Source organism: Sceloporus occidentalis, unplaced genomic scaffold, assembly GCF_023333645.1.
Source record: "Sceloporus occidentalis isolate IW3139 unplaced genomic scaffold, rSceOcc1.0.p SCAF_5, whole genome shotgun sequence".
NCBI classification, from domain to species: domain Eukaryota; kingdom Metazoa; phylum Chordata; class Lepidosauria; order Squamata; family Phrynosomatidae; genus Sceloporus; species Sceloporus occidentalis.
The window spans coordinates 175,553,920-175,577,010 of NW_028316985.1; the positions used below are offsets into that span (position 1 = coordinate 175,553,920).

At 38.6% G+C, this 23,091-nt stretch overlaps 1 protein-coding gene across 2 annotated transcripts; it reads left to right on the top strand.

Moving 5' to 3' along the window:
- The first annotated feature begins 39 nt into the window (after nucleotides 1-39).
- On the top strand, nucleotides 40-22,831 carry LOC149313181 (helicase POLQ-like). Of its 2 annotated transcripts, none has more exons than XM_089526199.1 (18): nucleotides 40-757; nucleotides 1,585-2,287; nucleotides 4,806-4,984; nucleotides 5,457-5,657; nucleotides 6,571-6,643; nucleotides 7,539-7,636; nucleotides 8,952-9,050; nucleotides 10,309-10,454; nucleotides 10,659-10,898; nucleotides 12,496-12,637; nucleotides 13,201-13,305; nucleotides 13,465-13,687; nucleotides 15,776-15,933; nucleotides 16,597-16,695; nucleotides 17,897-18,070; nucleotides 18,779-18,892; nucleotides 20,648-20,782; nucleotides 22,386-22,831. In XM_089526199.1, the coding sequence occupies exons 1-18, from the start codon at nucleotides 593-595 to the stop codon at nucleotides 22,482-22,484; spliced, it is 3,153 nt and encodes a 1,050-aa protein (XP_089382325.1). In that variant the 5' UTR covers nucleotides 40-592; the 3' UTR covers nucleotides 22,485-22,831. The 2 variants fall into 2 exon arrangements, with proteins under 2 accessions (XP_089382325.1, XP_089382326.1); XM_089526200.1 differs by having other exon boundaries at nucleotides 22,407-22,831.
- The last annotated feature ends 260 nt before the right edge of the window (nucleotides 22,832-23,091 follow it).

Sequence of the window (23,091 nt, forward strand, 5' to 3'; positions counted from 1 at the left end):
TATGGCATCGGCACGGAGTCCTGATATGTAAACTAACCGTTAAGAGGGGGGAAGTGGGCGGAGCGTTGACATCAATCGATCATTTATCGTTCCCTTTTTACTTCTTGGTACAGTCCCGACTTCATACTGAGCTGAGAGCTGGACTGTTCCTTTTTTCTCGAAGGGGGGATAAGAAAAGAAAAAAAAAGAACCTGTGCATGTACAATAACCTTGAACAGGGGCAAACGTGCATCAATAATTTATCGAGCTAACCCCCCTTTTGTACCTATTGGTATAGTCCGTCCTCGTACTGTGCAACAAGAGAACTGGACAGTTCCATTTCGTTTCGTGGGGGGGGAGAAAGGAAAAAAAGGAATGGAGTGTGTCTTAGCCAGGCTGAGGAAGACTCAACAAAAAGCGGTTGTGTTCTCTACCTCCCATCCGGCCTGAGCATGTCCAATAACCGTGAAGAGGGGCGTTGGTGTCAAATAATTCATCCCGCATAACCCCTTTTTGGACTAGTTGGTACCGTCCCCCCTCGTATTGTGCACAGAACTGGACGGTTCCATTCTGTTTCGTGGGGGGAGGAGAAGCAGAAAGAAAAGCATGGAGCATGGAAGGCGGCGGTGTCGCCGTGAAGAGGACGCGGGAGCGACGGCGGCAGAGAGAAGCAGGCGACTCCTCTGCGAAAAGGGAGCGGGGCCAGGACGGTTCCCTTTCTCCTCCTGCCGGGAAGAGGCTGAGCTCTGGGGAAGCCCTCCAGGAACCGGAGCTCGAGGTAATAAGCCACCTGAGGCTTTATGGGTGCTTATGCTGAGGAGGAATCAGTTTGTGCCGCGGTTTGAAGGGAAGAAGAACATGCTTCCTGTGGGGCAGAAAGTAATGCAGGCTGAGTATCCCTTAAACGGAACTTCAGAATCCTGGGAGTTGTAGGTTTTGTGGCACCAGAAGAATCACTGACAGAGAAGACTAAGCATCCCACAAAAACTACAATTCCCAGAATGCCCTTTCACTGGGCTTTGGCTGGTGTCATGTTCTGGAGACACACTGCAGAAATAACTGCTTTAAATGCCAAGGCTCAGTGCTGGGGAATCCTGGGAGCTGTAGTTCGCTGTGCCACCAGGTCCCTCTGACAGAGAAGGCTGCATGTCTCACAGAACTACAGTTCCCAGAATCCCCTAGCATACGTGTTTCAGCCTTGTCACCAACTGGCTTTCTTCAGGGGCTGTTACAAAATGAATGGAAGCATGTTTATTATAGTTGTGTTGTGACGATGCATAATCCACCTCTAAAAACATAATTCCCAGTAGGTTGTGTGTGTGTGTGTTGTGTTACATGTACAGATGCATTGTGTCATTGCCGTACCCTCATTGGTTGATAGCAAACCCTAGACTAAAATACTATAGGTGCTGTGAAGTTAAAGTGCTGCACGCAGGGTGACCATTTGTCACATTACCAGTAAAGACAGCCTTGATTTGCATGCAGTTAATCGGGACTAATTTGTATGGACAGAGGTCTGTATTCATTGAAGTAAGATGGTGGTCACCCTGGCTTTTATGCATGCTTACTATTAAAAATACTCATACATTCTCATTTTTCTTGCAGTGCCTGGACAGTGAAGATGATCTCTTTGGAGATTACGACAGCTTTTCCGGCGACAGTTCATTGTTAGCTGAAGTAAACGATTTAGAGCAAAAGTGCCTGCAGTCTATTGACGGTGTCCCGGATTGCAATAAACTAGACCACAATACAGCCGTGAAGCCAGTATGTGGAGATGTTCGGTTACAGAGCGACAAGAATGTGGTCCGTACATGTTCAACTGGGAATGCTGTTAAGAATTACATAAGCAGAAATGGTTGTGATACCTTGGGGATCGTGAAAGAGCCTCTAGATGATAGTCTTGAAAGCCTGCCAGCATCACAGCTTTTGTTTTTTAAAAAATCAGATGAAAACGGAAGAGAAGGAGCCTCCTGTATGGATGACAGTTGTGACAAGAGCTCACATCTCCTTTGCTGCAACAGGACAGAAGGTTTTAAAGATACCGAATCCTCTGCAAGTGCTTTGTCTGAACCAAGCAGGAGAAAGAGTCTCAAAGACCATCTCAAAAACGCAATGACTGGGAATGCCAGAACCTCAACTCCGCTGGTGTCTAAAAGCAAGCTGCTCAAAGAAGCTGTTGTCTCTGAAGAGATTGGTATTATTGAGAAAACAAGCAATCCTTCCTTTGTTGATATTGGCCCTTTTTATGGCTTACCCACCAAAGTCAAGGAGCTACTATGGCAGTTCAGAGGAATTGATAAACTTTATGGTAATATCCTCATACGCTTTATTATAATACTACATTCTATGCTAAGGTTTACGTCCGCTGGACATTTTGTATTGTAATAGTTATGAAACAGAATTATTTTATTTGTACAAATATTCCAAAATCCAAACAAATCCAAAATCCAAAACACTTCTTGGACCAAGCAATTCAGATAAGGGATACTCATCCTGTATATGGAAAATGTAGTGTGACATCAAATTTTACTAAAAGATCAAATTGAGATTGTTGTTGTGTTCTGCATTTTTAACAGAGCCACAATCTAAATTGTGCTTAAACAAGAACATCCCTTTTGTGCACATAGTTAACTTGGAACTGGTGAAACAGAGACATGGAAGATCTATGGTTCTGACCTGGAATCCAAATTGCCTGCCTGTTGTATTATGTCTGTCATCAAAGCTGCCATTCTGAACTTAACCAGCCCTATAACCTTCTGTAGAAAGGCTGTGTCACTTAAGCTAATTCCAAAAGTCTTTTTCCATAAAGCTTACTTTCCTAGTATGTTGCATTATATTCTCATGTACCAAGTGTATAGTCGTTAGAATACCAGTTAAATTTGAGTTTTCACAGTATGCCATGCATATTTCCAATTGTAGTTTTGTTTTCACACTTGAAATGAAATCCAGTTGTGGCTTTTTTTGTTTTCTCGCATTTTTAACAAATCTTATAAGCAGTTATCGGTTTTTATTTCATTGTTCTGTTCTAACTGATGTGAGATCATAGTAGCATCAGGAACAGCCTAAAAATCTGCTGATTTGACACCGGAAAATTGGCATGTTTGGGAGAGAAGCAGAAGTGCCCATGTACAAATTTCCAAATTTTGATGCTTTTGTTCATACATAGATCAGCTGTTTATGGACTCCAAACAGAAATTAGATTTTCCCTCCCAGAGGTGCCTTAGGAAGAGATTCCTGCATTAGCAGATGGTTGGACTTGGTGGTCCTTTGTCACTTGCAACTGTGTGATTCTCTATGTTGAGATGCTGAAGAATCCCATCACATGTTTATTTGCTGTTGAGCATTATGGCTGTACAAGATGTCTCCCACTGCAAGTAATACTTCTGATACCCTTAGAGGAATTTAATTATCATGGTTTAGTGGTTAGAGCATTGGGCTCTGGAGACCAAGTTTGGAATAACTGCTCAACCATGGAAACCCATTGCCAAGTCACATTCTCAGCTTCAGAAAAAGGCAAAGGCAACCTCCTCTTGAACAAATCTTGCCAAGAAAACCCCATGATGGGATTACCATAAATCAGTGCTTCTCAATTATTTTCTGTCATGCCCCCCCCAGGAAGATGAAAACATTTTGTGCCCCCCGCGCGACTGTAAATAGTATCATTTGTCTATAAAATTGTTATAAGTACACCTCTGCATAACAGAGCCGCGCGCCCTCCTTTACGGAGCCTCACGCCCCCCCTGGGGGGCCCGCCCCACTATTTGAGAAAGGCTGCCATAAATCAAAATGACCTGAAAGCACACAACAACATCAGCCTTGCCATGTATGAGATATTCAAACCTAGTTTCTTTGCAATACCCTTGTCAGTCCCTTTTCAGCAGTAGGGATTAACCAAGTACATAAGGCAAACAACACTCTTAAAAATGAGTGATGGTGATACTGGACTATTATAAAGCTGTACAGCACTCAGCAGACTTAGCTTCAGTGTTTGCCATCACAAGGTGAGAAATAATCACCAGACTTGAATAAATAGAGCACTGAGAAGGTTCATTAAAAAAACAGGTCCTTAAAGAACAAACATGTTTTCAGGTTATCTCTGCAAACCCACCCACCCCCCCTTTTTTTTTTCTTTTTTTTCTTTTTCTTTTTTTTTCTTTTTTTTTTGAATGAGAAAGTTGTGGCATGCAGCAGATTGTTTCGTCTTGTTCTGAATTTCATAGGAAAGGTAATTTCATTATACTGTAAACCTTTTTAGTGCACTTGACTGATACAGCCTTTCCACAGAGCCTTTAGCTGAAAGGATCTCAGAGTAGTAGCTGCGAACATAACTATATTAGAATTGGCAGCTAGTTTGAATTGCCAGACCAAAACTTAAATGTCTTCTCATTTTATATTTAATCAGTTCCAAGATACCACTCTGTGTGCTAAAGCGCATTCCGGTTTCACAAAGTGCAACATCTTACTTTGTTTTATGGGAGTTATTGCTTGACTGATTGCTTCTTTATTATCTAAGTACTGAGACATCTATGCCATGTTGGTGTCATTTGTATAGTAGTATCACCACAATGCTAGCTACATTTGGAGCCTACACTGAGTTCAAATCTAGTTACTAACACTGCACTGCCAGGATCTGTGTACTTCCCAAACTGGAGATACTTTTAAAATGCCACCAGCTTGAAAGTGAGTTTCCCCTGAGAGTCACGTCTCATATTTTACAGAACTTTTGTATAATTTCAGAAGAGAGCTTTATTTTTAACTTGAAATGTTATGAATGTTAAAATAAGAGATCAGGCATATTAAGTAATACCTTGCTTTGAATTTTACAGACTGGCAGCATGCTTGTTTGACATTAGAATCACTGCAACAGAAAAAGAATTTAATATACTCTTTGCCAACCAGTGGTGGAAAAACACTTGTTGCCGAAATATTAATTCTTCAAGAATTGCTCTGCAAGCAAATGGATGTTCTGATGATCCTGCCTTATGTGGCTATAGTGCAGGAGAAGGTATAAAACAGTAGTTTTCTAGCCACGTGCATCCTTGTCTTTTATTTACTCATTTCCCCCATTCCCACTAGTGACAGGGTGTAGTCCTGTGCACTCTTAAGAAGTCTCATTGAACCTCCTGGGAGCTGCTTTCAGGTAGCCAAGAATACTATTGGGCTTCCAATTGTAATGCCGATGTTATTTTCATATTCAGTGCCCTGTAATTAATGAATCCCATCTTGGGAGAAAGGCAGTATATAAATTCAATAAATAAATGTTGCATTGTAGTGTATGTTTTTCCAATTGCATTGTATGTTTTGCTAATGAGCCAATCTACAAGATTTTATTAACTGGGAAGTTAAGCATGTATTCAGAACTTGGTCTTTATTATAAACTACATATTAGCACATTCTCACAAAGGAAGTTTAAGAACTGATTCCTAATGTCTACTGCAGAGTGTATTTTTCTTCTCACATTTATGTATTTCTTACAGGTTGGTGCGTTGTCAGGTTTTGGAATGGAACTTGGTTTTCTGGTTGAAGAATATGCAGGAACTAAAGGAAGGATTCCTCCAATCAAAAGAAGGCAAAAGAAATCCCTGTATGTTGCTACAATCGAAAAGGGACATAGCCTGGTGAATTCCTTGATAGAGACAGGTCGAATTGGTGACCTCGGTCTAGTTGTAGTTGATGAGGTTTGTTATCAGACTCTTGAAGCTTTTCTGAAATAATTTAAGTTTATTGTCAGTTCATTCTTGTCTTGAAAAAATACACTTGGCTTCTAAAATCACTACTTCTTAATAAGTTGAAATGTATTCAAGACTTTTATTAGAAACCAATTAATTTTGCTGTTTTTAGTATGACCTAAGATGCCATCGTTTTATGAAAAATGAATTTGTATTACTGTTAGAACAGTAATTGTTGATTGACTAGTAACAATAACCCAAGTTTTTCCTGATGCATTTCACTGCCTTGGCACAGCACACTGATTGATTGGGTGATGATGGGAAGTTGCATCTGATAATAGACATTCCCACTCCATTTGAAAGATATGTGGCATTTGCCAGTCATTATTACAGATAACCCTCTATCCAGAATCCATTTGTTTGTGAGGATGAGCTCTTTTACCTACTCTTAATCGCTGGTGGTGACCTATACTAAATGGCACAATGTGTGTAATGCCTTGGCATTCTTAGTTGATTTCCTTGAGTATGCTTGCTCAGAGGTTGAGATCCTACACTGTAGCATTTACATTCAAGTTAAGCAATAGGTGTGCTATGCAACCTTCCATGTTCAGTGGTTCCATGTTTACATCCCTAATTCTGCAGCCTTAAACTCAATGTGGACATTCCACATCAGACAAAATGTCCTATGTGCAGCTGATTCCATAGCTGAACCTCTGCTTTTATAAGATCCCGAAAGGATTCCGATTGTTGTTTTCAATTCATGCCCTCTTTTGTATACCAGGAGAATTCTGCGCTTCCAGCTTAAAATGGGAGGTGGGCCAAAAAATATCAAATATATATCACATGTGACCTTGTTTTTGGAAGTTGGTTTATTTCTGCTCTCATGCTTTCACAGTTTTATAATTTCTTTATTTCTTTAAAGTTGCACATGCTTGGAGAAGGAAGTCGTGGAGCTATTCTAGAAATGACACTTGCAAAGATTCTCTATACAAGCAGTAAGTAACTAGAGCTCATAAAATTGATTTAATGCATTTTACCAAGTTCAACCATGATGGTTCTAAAGTCTTTTTAAAATTGACCTTAATAGTGTAATCTATCATGAGAATGTTGTTAAATGATATTAGTCAACCTTGTCTTAAGAAGAGGAAGTGCCTTAGAATTATTTCAAGAATTAAAGGGCAATGTGTTGTAAAAGAAACAGATAATGTCTGTAGGCACTGTGAGATATGCTTTGTATGCCATCCTTTTTACAAGCTATGATCAGTACATGCTCAAATATGGGGAGAGTGAAAGGCAGCAGTGCTGTCTATTTTGAGAAACTATAAGGGCTTGCACTGAGTAGGATGGAGCCCTGTTCTAGGTTGTGAAGGAGAAAGGACTAGTTTCAGAATGGCAAAATAAAATGGATACCTTTTGGGTGTGGTTGTGTGAGGCAGGAGAAGCAGAAATAGTGAGCATATTTACAGGCTCTCACTGTTCAGTCCTATGTTTATTTACAGGAAATAAATAGTCCTATACTATTTAGTGTTTATGGGAAGCAAGCATGAGTTTGAATGGAACTTGATTCCTAGTAAGTATATAGAATATTTCAGTCTGAGGAAAATGTTATTGTATGCTTTCTGGATACTTAAAAACATTTTTAAAATGCCAATGTAAAATGCATACCCGGTCCTCCTACTCACCCACTTAGGATTTTTTGCCATCTAAATTACATACAACCACCTCATTTTATGCTGCTTCAATCAAGATTAAATAAATTCAATTGATTTTTAAGAAATGGTTAGGACAGATTCAGAAATTGATGCTGTTCTTCCCATTAATCTACTGGTGAAAGTGGTTCTTAATAACTGTAAATATTTAGCATTTTAAACTATAATTTATTTTGTGTAGACACCACTCAGATAATTGGAATGAGTGCAACTTTAAGTAACGTTGAAGATCTGCAGCAGTTCCTGAAAGCAGAATACTACACCAATAATTTCAGGCCAGTATGTATGTGACTAGAGATAACTTTGTTGAATATTCTTAGGACTGAATGTTGCATACTGATACTGACTGCATCCGCACTGCAGAAATAATCCAGTTTGACACCACTTTAATTGCCATGGCTCAATGCTATGGAACTGTAGTTTGTTTGTGAAGGCTAAATATCTCAGAAAATTACAATTTCTACAGATCCATATCATTGAACCATGGCAGTTAAAGTGATTTCAAACCAGATTATTTCTGCAGTGTATTCATGAGGGATTTTTTCTTTCCAAGCTCTTTGTGCAGTGCTTTGCTTGCAAAAATGGAAGAAACCTGAAATTAATTGGAAAAGAAACATACCTCCAGTTACTAATTTTTAGTTTATTTTGGCATGGTCAGAAGTTCTAAAACTTTGTACATGTTGAGTCTCCTTCTTATAAAATCTGAAATATTCCAAAAACCAAAACTTTTTTCATGGGTGGCTGAGATAGTGACACCTTTGTTTTCTGATGGTCCAATGTACACAAATTTTGTTTCATTCACAACAGTATTTTAAAACATTGTATAAAATTACCTTCAGGCTATGTGTCTAAGGTGTATATGAACATAAATGAATGTTGTGTTTAGATATCTCATTACATACAAATATGCTAATACAGATATTTTAAAACATTTCTGATCCCAGTCATTTTAGATAAGGGAGACCCTATAAACCAATGTTATTTCATAGTTACAATGGCAGAAAGGGAAAATGTATTTAAGGCGGGATACAGACAGCCCAAAAAGGGCGGTCTGCCCACACCTTGTTTTGCTGCATGAGGGAGCTGCAGCGGACAAACCACGCAGCTCCCTCAGGCAGCAAAAAGAACCCGGAAAAAGCGGGTTCTTCCTGTGACGCCATAAGGACGCCGCAGTACGCCAATGGAGCACTCGTGACATCCTTATGGGAGCATGACGTGTGGACGCTAAGGGTCTGTCGTGTCAAAATGTCGACATCCGTGTGTATAGGGCGCCACCATTTTGACGCCCTCGTCACTTGCTGGGGGTGAGGCTTGTCTGGATCGGGCCTAACTTTTCTTTGTAACAGTAGATTTAGTGAAACTAATGTCCAAAACGTTGAGCAACTTCCATGACAGTTCCAGAAAATATCTTGATCTAACTGCCATTTTTGGGAAGGCATCATGAATGAGGCATAAAATTAACAAAATAAACTGCTTGTAACATGTAGTTCATTATCATTAGGAGGTTTTTCTTAAATATCTTTCTACTTTATATTAATGTTTAAATCTTTCTATCTATACAAATTACTATATTTAACTATTTTTAAAAATCTAGGTAGAATTGAAAGAATTTGTTAAAATACAAGACTGCATCTATGAAGTGGATAGCAAAGCAGAAAATGGCCTTACGTTTTCCCGTCTTCTTGAATTCAAGGTAATGCTGATAAATGGGAGTAAGATTTCCTGTGCAGAATATAATATTTGGTCATATCTATTGCAAACAGAGTAGGTGGAAGATTCATCAGAACATATGGGCTCCCAGCAAGGATTTCTAACTTTCAGTTGTCTATAGCAACCATAAATAAAAAATATATATCTCACCCCCTATCAGGTCACAGTAAATTAAGTCATTGAAAAAGAATGTTTGTGAAAAGAAACATGAGTGGACTCAATGGAAAAAAATGTGACATGTTAGTTCTGGTAATGAATTTTTGGGCTGAGATTTTGCTCAAAAAAAACACCCTGTTCTTAACACATCTTCCTACAGATCCAGTGTTTTGACCCCATCTCACACTGATGAATCTCAGGGTTCTACTATTAAAAAAGAAAAAAGGTGATCCTACAAGTCTACCCATTCTTGCATTATTGTAAGATTTCCAACAATATCTTCTACTTTAAGTCTGTCACCAATAATAGGCTCTAAAGTATCAAATGTAAATCAATGTATATTCAGTTTTAAGAGTTATTTTTGGTTTTAAATTGCTTTGTCTGTTAGCAGGGAACTGATTTGCTCTAAATGTGTATGTTGTTGTTGTGTCCATTAAGTTTCTTCCAACTTATGGCTACCCTAAGGCAACCCTATCACGGGGTTTTCCTGGGGTGAGATTGTGTGACTCTCCCAAGGTCATCCGGCAGATTTCCATGGCTGAGCAGGGATCTCCAGAGTCAGTCCAATGCTCAAACCACTATACCACACTTGCCAACAGAGATTAAATGGCCTTGATTCTAGCATTCTTCTGTGGTGGATACTAACATGAGAAAGAATCAGGTGTTGATTTTTATTACTTTATCAAAGGGACACCTTGAACAACAGTTGATTGATTGCGTTTTCAAATCATACTCTAACCAAAGCTTTCTGTAAAATGTGAAGTCTATAAAAATATAAAATATAACAGTGATTCAGTAAAGCTGTGCCTAAAAACAACAAAATATAAAAGATGATGCATTCAGCAACAGAGAATAAAACATATAAAACTAAATGAAAGCTGTTTGAGAAAAGTACCAAGATCTAGAAGCACAACAACCATTCTTAAAAAGTTATTTAAAATTCAAAGTGACAGTCATGAACAGATAAATAATGTGTCTTCATTATAACTTATTTTAACTGTGTGGAAGATTTGCATGAATATTTTGACAAAATGGGCCACAAGTTCAGTTTTCATAATATCACACCTTGGTTTTTAACCTTTCAGTATTCCAGTAGTCTCCAGAAGATGGACCCTGACCACCTTATTGCATTGGTGACAGAAGTCATACCAAAATATTCCTGCCTTGTCTTCTGTCCCACTAAAAAGAACTGTGAAAATGTAGCTGAAATGATATGCAAGTATCTGAGCAAGTATGTTTCCTGAATGCAATTCAGTTACTAAATTAGACTTTAACAGTTACATTTTAGATAATTTTTCTGGATAGATGTTGCAATAGAACATTCCTTCTTTATTGCTGATTAACATGATCAAGTATGAAATAAATGTTTCTTATGAATGCAAATCTGAAACTAGTTGATATGCCAGCTAGTCTAATAGTACTTTTTTACCCCTAGAGACCATAAAAAGCTCAAGGAGAAAGAAAAACAAGATCTTATGAAAGATTTAACAAACATATGTAATGGAAGACTTTGTCCAGTACTGAAGCGAACTGTTCCATTTGGAATTGCCTATCATCACAGTGGCCTTACCAGCGATGAAAGAAAACGGATAGAAGAAGCATATTCTTCAGGCATTCTCTGTCTCCTTACCTGTACATCTACGCTCGCTGCTGGGGTTAACTTGCCAGCTCGAAGGTTAACCTTCAAACAGCTAGAACTGGGTTTTGTTAAAGGCTACGCTAGGCAAAAAAATACTATTTTTATCATGTCAAAGAAATAAGGATTCTAACATTTCACTTAATGGCATGAATCTAAAGGAGGAAGTTCAGCAACATAGATGAAGAGAGGTTCCTGAAATATGAGAATCTGATTATAGTTCTGCAAACAGCACTTCATGCTACAAGTGGGGCTCATATGATTGCATGTTCCTCCATTTAGAAAATAAATTCTTTTAACACGGAAAACTAGGTAGCAGGCATCAGCTTTTTTCCATTTCCCTGGTATGGTAGTTTTCTGTGTGCAGGGAATTACTTCAGCATAGGTGCATTCATTCATATAAGCCTCCACCAGCAGTTTAGAGCAGTAAGGTCTAGAAACAGATACAGTTGTTTAATACTGTATCTGAGATCAGCTTGTCTTTGTGCTGGGTGGAAGAAAATCTTGCTTCTTTTTGCTTGGGCTCAAATATGGCCTCTACTGAAGATTGCAAGCAACATAACTTTCCAGTGTCCTCCCCTCTTTCAGTAATTCCTTCTTACATTGTGACTGAAGCAAAAAAAAAGCAAAAATAGAGGATGCCGAACTTGTCTAAAAGATAATTGTACCCAAAAGTGAACCATTCAGCAAAGTTTGTTGCTCACCTGCTGCCTGCTCATCATTCACATCTTAATCCTTACGAGAAATGTATTAATTTGGCTGTAGCATACTTACCTCTTGACCTAACTACTTTTGATTGTTCAGATAATAACAATCAACAAGGATGCCAGATTCATCTGTCTGCCACACTTGATCAAACAACAAGTCAGACAATTCGGTTTGGTTTGATTTGATTTGATTTTTACATGGGACCCATGGCAGCTTAGAAAATGAATTAAAGCAAGGTACATATCAAAATATAATGATAAAAAAATTAAAAACACTTAAATGGACTACTATATAAATTATTGGTACTTTTAGATAGTATACAATCATTTTAAAACTTTACTGTAATGATAAATGTACAGCACACCCTCCCAATTAAATGACCTTTCCTGCATAGCTAGTCAGTCATCAAATGCTTGGAAGGAGAGCAGAGAGGGGGCCAATCTAGTCTCCGATGGAGAAAATTCTGCAGCCTAAAGGTAGCCAAAGGGAAAGTTCTCTCCAATGTGCTCTCCCAAGTATTTAAGTGATACAAAATTAGGTACATATAGGACAGAGAAGGGAATCATGCAGCCCTCCAGATGTTGTTCGGTTGTAAGTTCTAGCATTCCTCTCTATTGCCTGTTCTGGTTAGAGCTCCTGGAAATTGAGCTGAACAACATCTGCATGGTTGCATGCCTCTCTCCTCATTAAAGTCAAAACTTAATTTAAAATGCTTTTGCCTATCATTCATGCTTCAGTTTCTAACAGTTTGGTATGTGGATTTTCCATTTCAGTAATGAATTATTTTTAAAATCATGTTATACATTATGGGGGGGGGGCGTAATTAAGAGTAAGTTCAAGCCTTTGTCTTGGGAAGAAGAAATTGGTTGTAAATATATCTGGAAATTATTAGAACTATCATTAACATATATATTCATTGTTTCCTCAGGGTGATTTTAAGAGCTCCATATGTGGCCATGGAATTCTTGAAGAAAAATCAGTATAAGCAGATGATTGGAAGAGCTGGTCGTGCTGGTATTGACAAAGCTGGAGAAAGCATTCTTATAGTGCAAGAGAAGGACAGACATCTGGTAACTTAAGCAAACAACTGGCAATTTGGGGCTTTAACTCATCAACTTTTAAAACAAAGGCTAGTACTGAAATAAATAGATTCTCCCCTTATTAATAAGTATACTGTAGGGTACTTTTTCTTTGGTTATATGTGCAGCAAGTCTCAGTATCTCTCCTTGAAACGTGGTGGTACTTCATAACTGAATAACACCATTGCAAAACAAAATCTCAATTCTACAGTGTAAAAACTCAAAAGCAGCTCTAAAGTGATAGCAATTCTGACTGCCGCTAGATTTCCTGATTCAGTATAATTACATAACTGGAAAATTAGGAGGGAGATACATAATCACAGCTCTTGAAAGAGTTATTACATATAGCTGGAACTACTTCTGAGAATACACAGTTCTTAATTGGTAGTAAGACAATACAGTGCAGTCTATTTGATTCATAAATGACACTGTTAAGATAATGTCCTTAGGAAAAATGATGGGAGATGAAGACATACTTTGGGAAATGTTAGAAATAAATATAACACCTTCACATGTGATTTTTCATTGATACATGTAATTTTAACAATTTTAAGGTCCAAAATTTAATATACAGTCCTCTGGAAAGCTGTTATAGCAAACTCCTGACAGAGCTGAACAAGGGTATCCGAAGCTTACTCTTATCATTGGTTGGATTAAAGGTAATTCTGACATCATAATATAGTCAACTATCTTCATAGATCTTTGACTGGGAGGGGAAACAAATGATCTAAGTAGCTGCTTATAGCTATATTGTGGGGGTTTTAAAGTACTATTTAGCTGGTCTTATATTATATTTGTATTATTGTCTTCCATTACAGATAGCAACTAATTGTGAAGAGATTTACCAGTTTATGTGTATAACCTTATTTAATGCCCAACCACAACTTCTGCCTGCAGAAAAGAGTTTACATGATGTAACCATGGAAGTGTTGGAGTGGTTGAAAGATAATAATCTCCTGAAAGAGAAAGCAGACTCTGACAGCATACAAAATTTTCAGCATAATCTAGAGATCACCCCATTGGGGCAAGCAACTTATAAAGGTAAAGGACATCTACTAAAAATACACTTACCTGCCTGTGACTAAGGACCCAAACAAACAGGCCAAAATAAAACTGCTTTGACTCATTTTGGAGGTATGCTGTTTAAATGACAGACTCAGCTTAAGAGGCTGGAAGCTGCACTCCACTCCTTAGGACTGGAGTGTGGCTTTGGCACAGCATCATTTAAATAGCATACCTCCAAAGTGACCCGAAGCAGCTTTATTTTGGCCTGTCTGTTCAGGCCCTAAGGCACAATAAGAACCATTGTGCCTGAGGAAGGTGGATGGTGTGTCAGTGGAATACCTTTCCTTTTCCAGTCACATATTGGTTGTAGGACCATTACATTTCTCACAGACCAAGTCTTTCCTCCTCTGCTAAGGCATCTTCATACTTTCAAAGCAGGGACAAGTTCTACTGAATGCAGGATCACTTGCATCTGAGTACATGCAGAAGAAGAAGAAGAAGAAGAAGAAGAAGAAGATTGCAGTTCTCCTGCAAATGCTTAATCAGTTCTATTGAAATTTGAAATGTCGTATTGGAGTAGAGACATTCTAAAATTGGACAAGAGCTTCCTATTTTTATTTTTTTAAAGTCAGAGTGGTAAAAGTAGCACACATCTTACAAATGCAACCTTCTCTTTTCCCTTTGACAAAACACAATGAGGGAAAAATGGAAACCCTTCAGATATGACCAGGGGGTTAATTGTGTAACAGATCTGTCTTTTTCTACCCTAATTGTGAAAATCACCAGAAGAATAAAGGGGCAAGTGTAAATAGTATAATATCTTTATTGGGCCATAGCAGAGGTTGCACAAATGTGTAGATTTTCAAGATCTCCTGATCTTTCATTAACAGCATGCTGGTGGGACCGGGAGATGAGAAAGATGACAAAACACACTGCAGAAATACTCCAGTTTGAGACCACTTTTACTGGCCTGCCTCAGTGCTAGGGAATCCTGGGAATTATATTTTTATTTTGACACCAGAGCTCTCTGACAGAGAAGGCTAATGTCTCACCATACAACAGTTCCCAGAATTCCCTAGCATTGAGCCAGGGCAGTTAAAGTGGTCTCAAAATGGATTATTTCTGCAGTGTGTTTTGGGCCAATGTTGAAGTTATGATATCTGCATGGTCAGAGTGTTGAAGAGGAGGAAGCATTTTAAGATTCTCAGATTAGTCTCTGCCAAGTGATGTGATGTTCCTAGGTGGCATGTTGCATTTGAAATTACCTCACACTACTGTGAACAAGAAGGAAACAAACTTCAATGTATAACTTCTTGCTCTTATTAAGAACTTCTTCCATCTTTTGGTGAAACACATATGTTCCAAATTCAGTCTCTTCCATTATTACAACTTCTTAATGTGTATAATTTCTGTCACAAAAATATTACCCTCCAGTGAAGTATAAGCCCATTGCAGTCTATTCTAATCCTTTGATATTGGAAGGATGATGCAGTTAATTTATTGATATGTAAATCAAATTCCTGGTAGGCATGCATTACAAAGGAGTTCATAGGTGGCCAGTACACAAACTATGGATCAAGTTGCTGATAAGCTAAAATGCTTTCCTCAACAAGTCTTTTACAGGGTTAGTTGGTGTGGAATGTCATTGATACAGTCTGACCCCCATGTTGGTTAATCGGTTTCATTTACCCATATCCGGGGGGTGGGGGGCAGTTTTCTCTAGGCATCTGGAGGTCTTTTAGCACAACTCTGTGGTCAACTTGCACCAGATATACAGCGTTTGCCATTATCCACAGTTCTCACTCCCTGTGGTATGTCTGGGAATGTATCCCCCATGGATGTAGGGGTCAGACTATATTTACCCACTGTGTCAGTATCAATCTAAATCAGAAAGGGTCATGAAGTGTCCAGTTTGTGAAGATTGTATATAAGTTTCAATGGGCAACAAAAAGGTTTTTATCATTTGGAAAGGTCCTTTGGTTTGTGAGGTTGGGAGAATCTGCCACTATGCTGGCATATTGAGATGTCATATAAACTGGTGACTCCTTGACAGTGTAGGAAAAGAAAATATAAACCTACAGAATTTGGGGCCATATATAACATTTACTTTTAAATACATCTTAGGTTCTGTTGATCTGGCATACTGCAATGCACTTTATGCAGACTTGAAGAAAGGGATGGAGGGGCTAATCCTTGAAGGCTGCCTTCATTTACTGTACCTGACAATACCATATGATATGATTTCTCAGTGTAGCCCAGACTGGATGGTGTATTTTAAAGAGGTATGTGGTTTTTCCCCAAAATAAGAATTTATCTTATCAGTTATAAATGTATCAATTGGATGTCTTCCAGTATACTGCCATTATACAAGGGATCCTGGGAACCTATGAGTTGGAGGTCAGTAAAGCCTGCTCCGCCCCACATATCCAGCTGAATGTGCATGACAATTCCTGAGCCATTAAGCAGTAGGAGATCCCTGTATGGTTCTCTCTTCCCAGACAGCTCTCTCTTGTACAATTTGTTGGCAAATTACTTACTGGCAGGGATAAGGGCCTCCCATTCCAAATTATTCCCTGGGTGCTATTGTACACATGTGCTTTTGTGTTTAATGCCAATTCCTCCTCATATTGGTGTCCAGATGGATCATACCATGTTTTCTGTTTGTGACACAGGCCCGGTCCAGACGGATGGGATAGAACGCCCTCGTCACGTGCAAGGAGCGGCACCATTATGATGTCGCGAGTGTGCCATTGGTGCACTGCGACATCATAATGGCATAACAAGAAGAACCCGCTTTTCGTGGGTTCTTTTTGGTCCATGGGGAGGTCCCGTGGTCTGGAGGCTGCAGCTTCCTCACAGGCGAAAACTAGGTGCCGGGAGACCATCCTGTTTGGTGCACCATAGTTTGTCTATAAATATGATTAATTCTTAATTCTATTCTCTAGTACACTCAACTAAGTCCAGTAGAACAACATGTAGCAGATATTGTTGGAGTGTCTGAGACCTTTGTTATGAAAAAAGCTTCAGGACAAGTCATCAAAAAGGTAAGAGAAAGATACATTAAATATGTGAGATGCCAAAAATTTGACAATTCCCTGTTTACTTCTGTGATTACAAGGTTTCAATTTTAGAGCAGTTATTGTTTTTTAAAATTCACACATTCAATCTTTCCTACTAGTTAGTTACATGCAGACTTTTTAAAAATATATTGTAAGAATTAAAATATTGTTGTAGATTCAGGGGCAACTTTCCAATCTTCTTCCTGATTTATAGCTGAATAGATCAAATTGATATTTGAATGTATTTCTTTCTTGGAAGGGACATTATGGTTGAAAAGTAGCATAGAATGGTCCTTCCATATGGGTAGGGATTTGGTTCCTAAGGGCCCATGGATGCCTAAAAGCATGGAAGTTTGCAGCTCATATTATTAAGTTGCAGTGATGTGAACACATACTTTTCAGCATGTGAACCTTCACATCACTGCCATTTAATAATATGGTAGAATAAAATTAGTAGATCCAAAACCTGCCAAAGGTCCCACTGAATATAAATGGCTTAATAATGTTTATTACTGTAATATTTCAAGTCAGTGGTTCTTAATCTGTAGTCTGCAGATCCCTGGGGTAACCGTGGGGCTCGCTTGCCTTTCCTGCCTCTTTCTCTGTCTACCTTCCTTTCCTCATCTTTCTCCCGTGGTCGGGGTTCATGTGAAGTCATCAGGCACAGCAAGGGGAAGAGCCCAAGAGGACAGCCCAAGTGAGCAGTGGGGAGTAGAGCCTCTCTCCCTCTCTCATTTTCCCAGGCAGCTCCCTGCCTGCCTTTTCCTCTGCCCACCCTCCCTGCCTCCCTCCTCTCTGCCTTTTTCTTCTGTGGCTGAATATACATGGAGGTAAAAGGCAACCCCAGCCATCTCAAGTCAAGGTGCATAGTAAGCACAGTATTTTATGCATTTTAGAGTCTTAAATCTTGAGTTTGGTCTTGGGGTTCACAGTAACAAAAGGGGGGTCCCTGACAAAGTTAATAACCACTATTTCAGGTTATTTTTGTCTTAAACTGTTTGTGGGAAATGTTTGTTATTAATGCTTGTTAGATATAAATTGCCTGTCAGTAATCTTCTTAGATAATCATGGAAATTGATAAATTTGGGGCTGTAACTGTCTCTTCTATTAGTGTAGAAAAATTGAAATATGTGAAAGATTTTTTAAACTGGACTGTGTTTAAATTTGTAACTTAATATCTTCTTAGACTGTGGACAGCAGAACTGTCAATAGGCTCTACTTGTCCTTCATTCTTCTTTCCCTGTTGAAAGAGACCAACATATGGAATGTGGCAGAAAAATTTAACACATCACGAGGATTTATTCAAACTCTTCTCAGTTCAGCTTCTTCATTCTCCTCTTCAGTTCTGCATTTCTGTGAGGTAATGTATCATAGCTGACTACATCATTGGTGAAACACCAAAACATCGCTCATTACATTTTTAATGATTTCCCCTCCCCTTTTTTTTTCTCATTCCATTCCCCTTTCTAATTCCAGAATTGAACAAAGCAGTGTTACTTAGAAAGTAGTCTTCATTGAATACATTTGGACGATTCCATCTTCAGTTAGAATAGATCCATTGGATTCAATGAGACTTGAGTTAATTAACATTAACACATTCCATTAATTTCAGTGTGTCTTTTCCAAGTATAGCTAAAACTGAAACCATCCCATTGTATTTTACTTGCTTACTTACAAAGAATCCTCAAACTAAGAATAAATAATTGGCTCATAGAATTTTTCTAATAGTGTTTTGTTTTATGTTCCAAGCAAAAATCCATTTTCAGCTAACCATTGTGACATCAGTTAAGTAGCAGCAAATAATTTATTGATGTCAGCCTCTTGCCTTATTCTGTTGCCAACTCATTATTGCATTTTAAGATGACATCCAAGTAATCATTTTCCTGTCTTCCCAATATTAGTTTGTTACTTTCCACCCATAACACATGGGCTATATTTAAAAGACTGCATGATCAATGCATAATATTGCATCATTTAGTTTGAAACTTAGCTGGATTTAATAAGCAATTTTCCAAACGAAATCTTCTGAAACAAAAGTTTGGTTGACATCTTATTTGTTTATTTACAGGAGCTGAATGAATTTTGGGTTTATAAAGCATTGTTGACAGAACTTACCAAGAGACTGAGCTACTGTGTTAAGGCAGAACTCATCCCTCTTATGGAGGTGACAGGTGTTTTAGAGGTTAGTAAAACTGGCTTTTTCAGAAAAATCTAGTTGTCTAGAGAATAAAAGAAAATTGACTATAAGCTATTTTAAAAATGCAATAACCCTAGCAAGTGAGCAACATATATGCAAGCACCCCTCCTCAAATATAATAACTACAATACTATTCATAAATTACCTACTCTGTCTGCTTCCCTTTATAACTAACTGCTTGCTACAGCAAGTTTCTCTTTGCCATCTTAACTATATAAGATCACATTCTTTTCCTGGGATTTAACATGGAGGCAGATTTTCACTTCTGTTGGATAGGTGGTTGTGAACAGTAGACTTGCTTTGGGCTGCAGTAAGGAGGTTCCTCTAATTTTTCCTCTTCTGTATGTTTTATAGTCTTATCAGTTGTAGTTGGAAGGCTCTGAGGGCACAACTAGTCATATGTGCCCCCAATTTCAGCCTCTTCTCACCCAATTTAGGATCATACAGAACCTAAAATGGACCCATACAGAACCTAAAATGGCTAACCACATGCCATGGGAAGTGGTAGGAGGAGAAGAGGGAGAGCAGATAGAAAGTGACAGTCTCTCTTCCCCACCCCTTGTTCTTTAAGAAATTTCTAACCCTTGTGAAGCAGAGTACGTTCTGCTAGTGAACAATTAGTAAGGTTGTAGACTGCATAACACTCCAGTATCATTGTGTAGTACTTGTTAGAAAGCAACCACAGCAGCAAACAGATGTCATAAAATGAGGGCAGCCAGTTAAGCTTTCTGGTGCCACTAGAAGATCTTAGTTTTGATGGAGATTGACCAGATTGTCTGTGACCTAAACATTTTTTCCCATGCAGTCTAACATTTTATATGTCTGTTTATCATAAAAACCATAAACATACATTATGTAGAAATAATAGAATACAGTTTTTAAGGGCTTTGAAATTTAAGCTAACACTTCTTCGTTTCCAAAATTTACATATATATGTGGCAATTTTCTATTAGTGCATTAAACACATCCTGCATAGAAGGAAATCTGATAGTGAAGAAAGAGACAGAAAATTTCCCTACAAGATCAAGAATTATATAGAGATCGAAAATACAAAAAAGTTGTTTGATACAATAGGTTGTTATACAAATGGGAGCTTGGGAATACGACAGCTGTATAGCAAGAGTGAGCAACCTGTTTCCTACTCAGCATAACCAATGGTGCAGGGAGATGAGCATTGCAGTCCAACAGCATCTAGAGAGCCACAGGTTGCACATTCCTACAACAGAACAGGGATTTTAAATCTTTTCTTTAAATTTTTCAAAATTGTTTTCTCACCGCAAGATGAGATTAAGTCAGTTTGTACACATTTTTCAGTCATCTCCAAATTTCAAGATATTTGGAGAAATGTTTACTAATTTTTTGTTTAAAACACACCAATATATTTTTGTACAATTTCCTCCCACCCACCCCCATGCCATTCTTTTTACAAGGTGCAGAGATGAAATATTTTGTGGCTGTTTTCAATTTTTTGTCAACAAAATATCTTGAAAAGGATGAGAATTTGCCAATACTATGCTTGGGTGCACGCTTGCAGCTCATCTGTTGAGTTATGGGGACCCCATGAATTTCATAGGGTTTTCTCAGACAAGGAATACTCAGACATGGTTTTGTCAAGTCCTTTTTCTGAAATAGAGCCTTCAGCACCTGATACATGTTATATCCCTGTTACTTAAACATGGCGGGAGTGCTTAGTTTCATTGCTAGCTCTGTCATGCAATTAATTATTTTCCTCTTTCATAGGCCCGAGCCAAACAACTGTACAACTCTGGATATAAAACTCTAGCACACTTGGCTAATGCAAACCCAGAAATGCTGGTGAGGACAATTGAACACTTGTCCAGAAGTCAGGCCAGGAAAATAGTTTCATCTGCAAAGGTAACTAAAATTGCTGCAAACCCTGGGAAAACACTAAGAATCCATATAAAGTAGTTCTAGAACAGGGTTGGGCTACATGTATGGGTTGCATGTGCCCTCCATGAGTCCTCTAGAGGTTAAAAAAACAAATATGTATTTTGGAGGGGAAATGAATGGAGTGACTCAGACTTAACTTCTAGATTACTTCTTGTTGTAAAAAAGGCTTCTCCTGGATCTAAAATGGTCTGGGGAGGCCAAAATTGTGGCAAAATGCCCACACATCCCTGAGGGGGCATGGGAAGTATTTGGGGGGTTTAAGGAAATTAGCGCAGCAAGGAATGCAGCCCTCCAAGGTCTCTGAGGGTGAGGGAGGCAATGCAACCCGCATCTGCCAACCATTTCCTATCAGGAGTAATAAAGAAAATCCATAACAGTCATACTGTTATAACAGTGATATTATGATAACCTGCATTTCCCAGAGGTTTTACATAGTTACCATGATCAAAGCAACCTTGCATTTGAGCCAAGATAAGGTTCTGGCTACCTGAGACACCTAGCAATAGATTGATGGCACCATGGAGGAAAAATTCCTTTCTCTTTGGGGGAAATGTAATGAACTGTTTCACATTAAATGGCGGCATTTTGCTAGTTGTAGCAAGGGTGTATTACAGTCGCTCCTCCTAACTGGCAGATCTGGGATCCGCAACCTTGCGCAGAGGTGCAGTCTCTGCTATTTTCAATGGGACACGCCCCCCCACTCGCATGCATGGACACACGCACAGGCATGTGCTCCATTCAAGCCTATGGGGCTTGAATATGTGTGAGCCTCCATTTTTGTGGGGGGGGGGGTCTGTAATGGATCCTCCGAGAAAATGGAGGGCCAACTGTATTACCAAAACTGTAAATTGGAAGGATCCGTGTACGCTACAGCGTGTTTCTGTACACTCATCAGATAGGCAGACATTACACCCCTTCTGAATGGTAAATTTTGCTCTTATTGCAGCACTGCCCCGGGTGCAGTGCAGTGTTACTTATATACACCGGGCCCTCTCCTTACGTGGGGAATCCGTTTCGGATCCTCCCAAGTAAGGGAAAATCTGCCTATGCATGAGCCCCATGCTCGCGCCATTGTTTCCCTCCTGGAAACCGCGTAAAACGCATCTGCGCATGGCATGGGCGTACTGTACATCCTAATGGTAAGTCTTCAATGACATGTCATGTAGGGGAAAAGATACATCGTTTGCAATACAGTAAAGCTGAATCTAGTCCATGCTTATGATGATCCTGCCTCTAGGCTTCGGGAATCAACCCATGACACTCCATTTGTATGGCCCCATCCTAGGTTCTGTTTCTTGATCTCACTGCAGTGCGCCAAATTACTGTAGATCGGCTAGGGAGGCAGGAAGAGAGAGTGATCACTTTTAATACATGGATTAGACTGGTTCCTGTATTTGTGAACTTGCTTTTGCACCAGATGGATGAAGTAGAGATCATCTTGAGAACATTTATATGTAGGGAAAAAATGGCTAATACTGTTTTCACTTGTACCTGTAAAGTGCCATGTAAATTGATGGCACTATATAAATAAATGACGACAACAACGATGATTATGATTTTACTTCAGATGTTTATGTTTTGGATACAGATGCTCCTAGCTGAAAAGGCTGAGGCTTTACAAGAAGAAGTTGAAGAATTACTGAGAATACCAACAGACATTCCTTAAGGCTTCTTAATCACTCTTATTCATGAATCTGAGAACTGAAAGATGAATTTCTGGCCTTTTTAGTTTTCTCCAAGCTGCTGTATATATTCATATAAACTGCTGTATATATGTAACTAAATTTATCTTAATACAGTATAACAAACACTGAAAAATTACTGAGAATACCAACAGACATTCCTTAAGGCTTTTTAATCACTCTTGTACATGAATCTGAGAATTGAAAGATGAATTTCTGACCTTTTAGTTCACTGCAAGCTGCTGTATATATTCATGTGAACTGTTGTATATATCTATGTAACTGAGCTTATTTTAGTACAGTATAATAAACACTGAAAAATTACTGAGAATACCAACAGATATTCCTTACGGCTTCTTAATCATTCTTGTATATGGATTTAAGAACTGAAAGATGAATTTCTGGCCTTTTAGTTGTTTGCAGTTTGCTGTAAATAGTCATGCAACTAAGCTTATGTATAATAAACACTGAAAAATCTTCTCTAGGTCTCCAGTTCAGCTGATGTTAAGAACTTAGCATGTCATTTATGAAAACAAAAAGATTTGTTGTTGTTATCACCATCTTTCACAATCTTCTGCCTATCAGAATGTG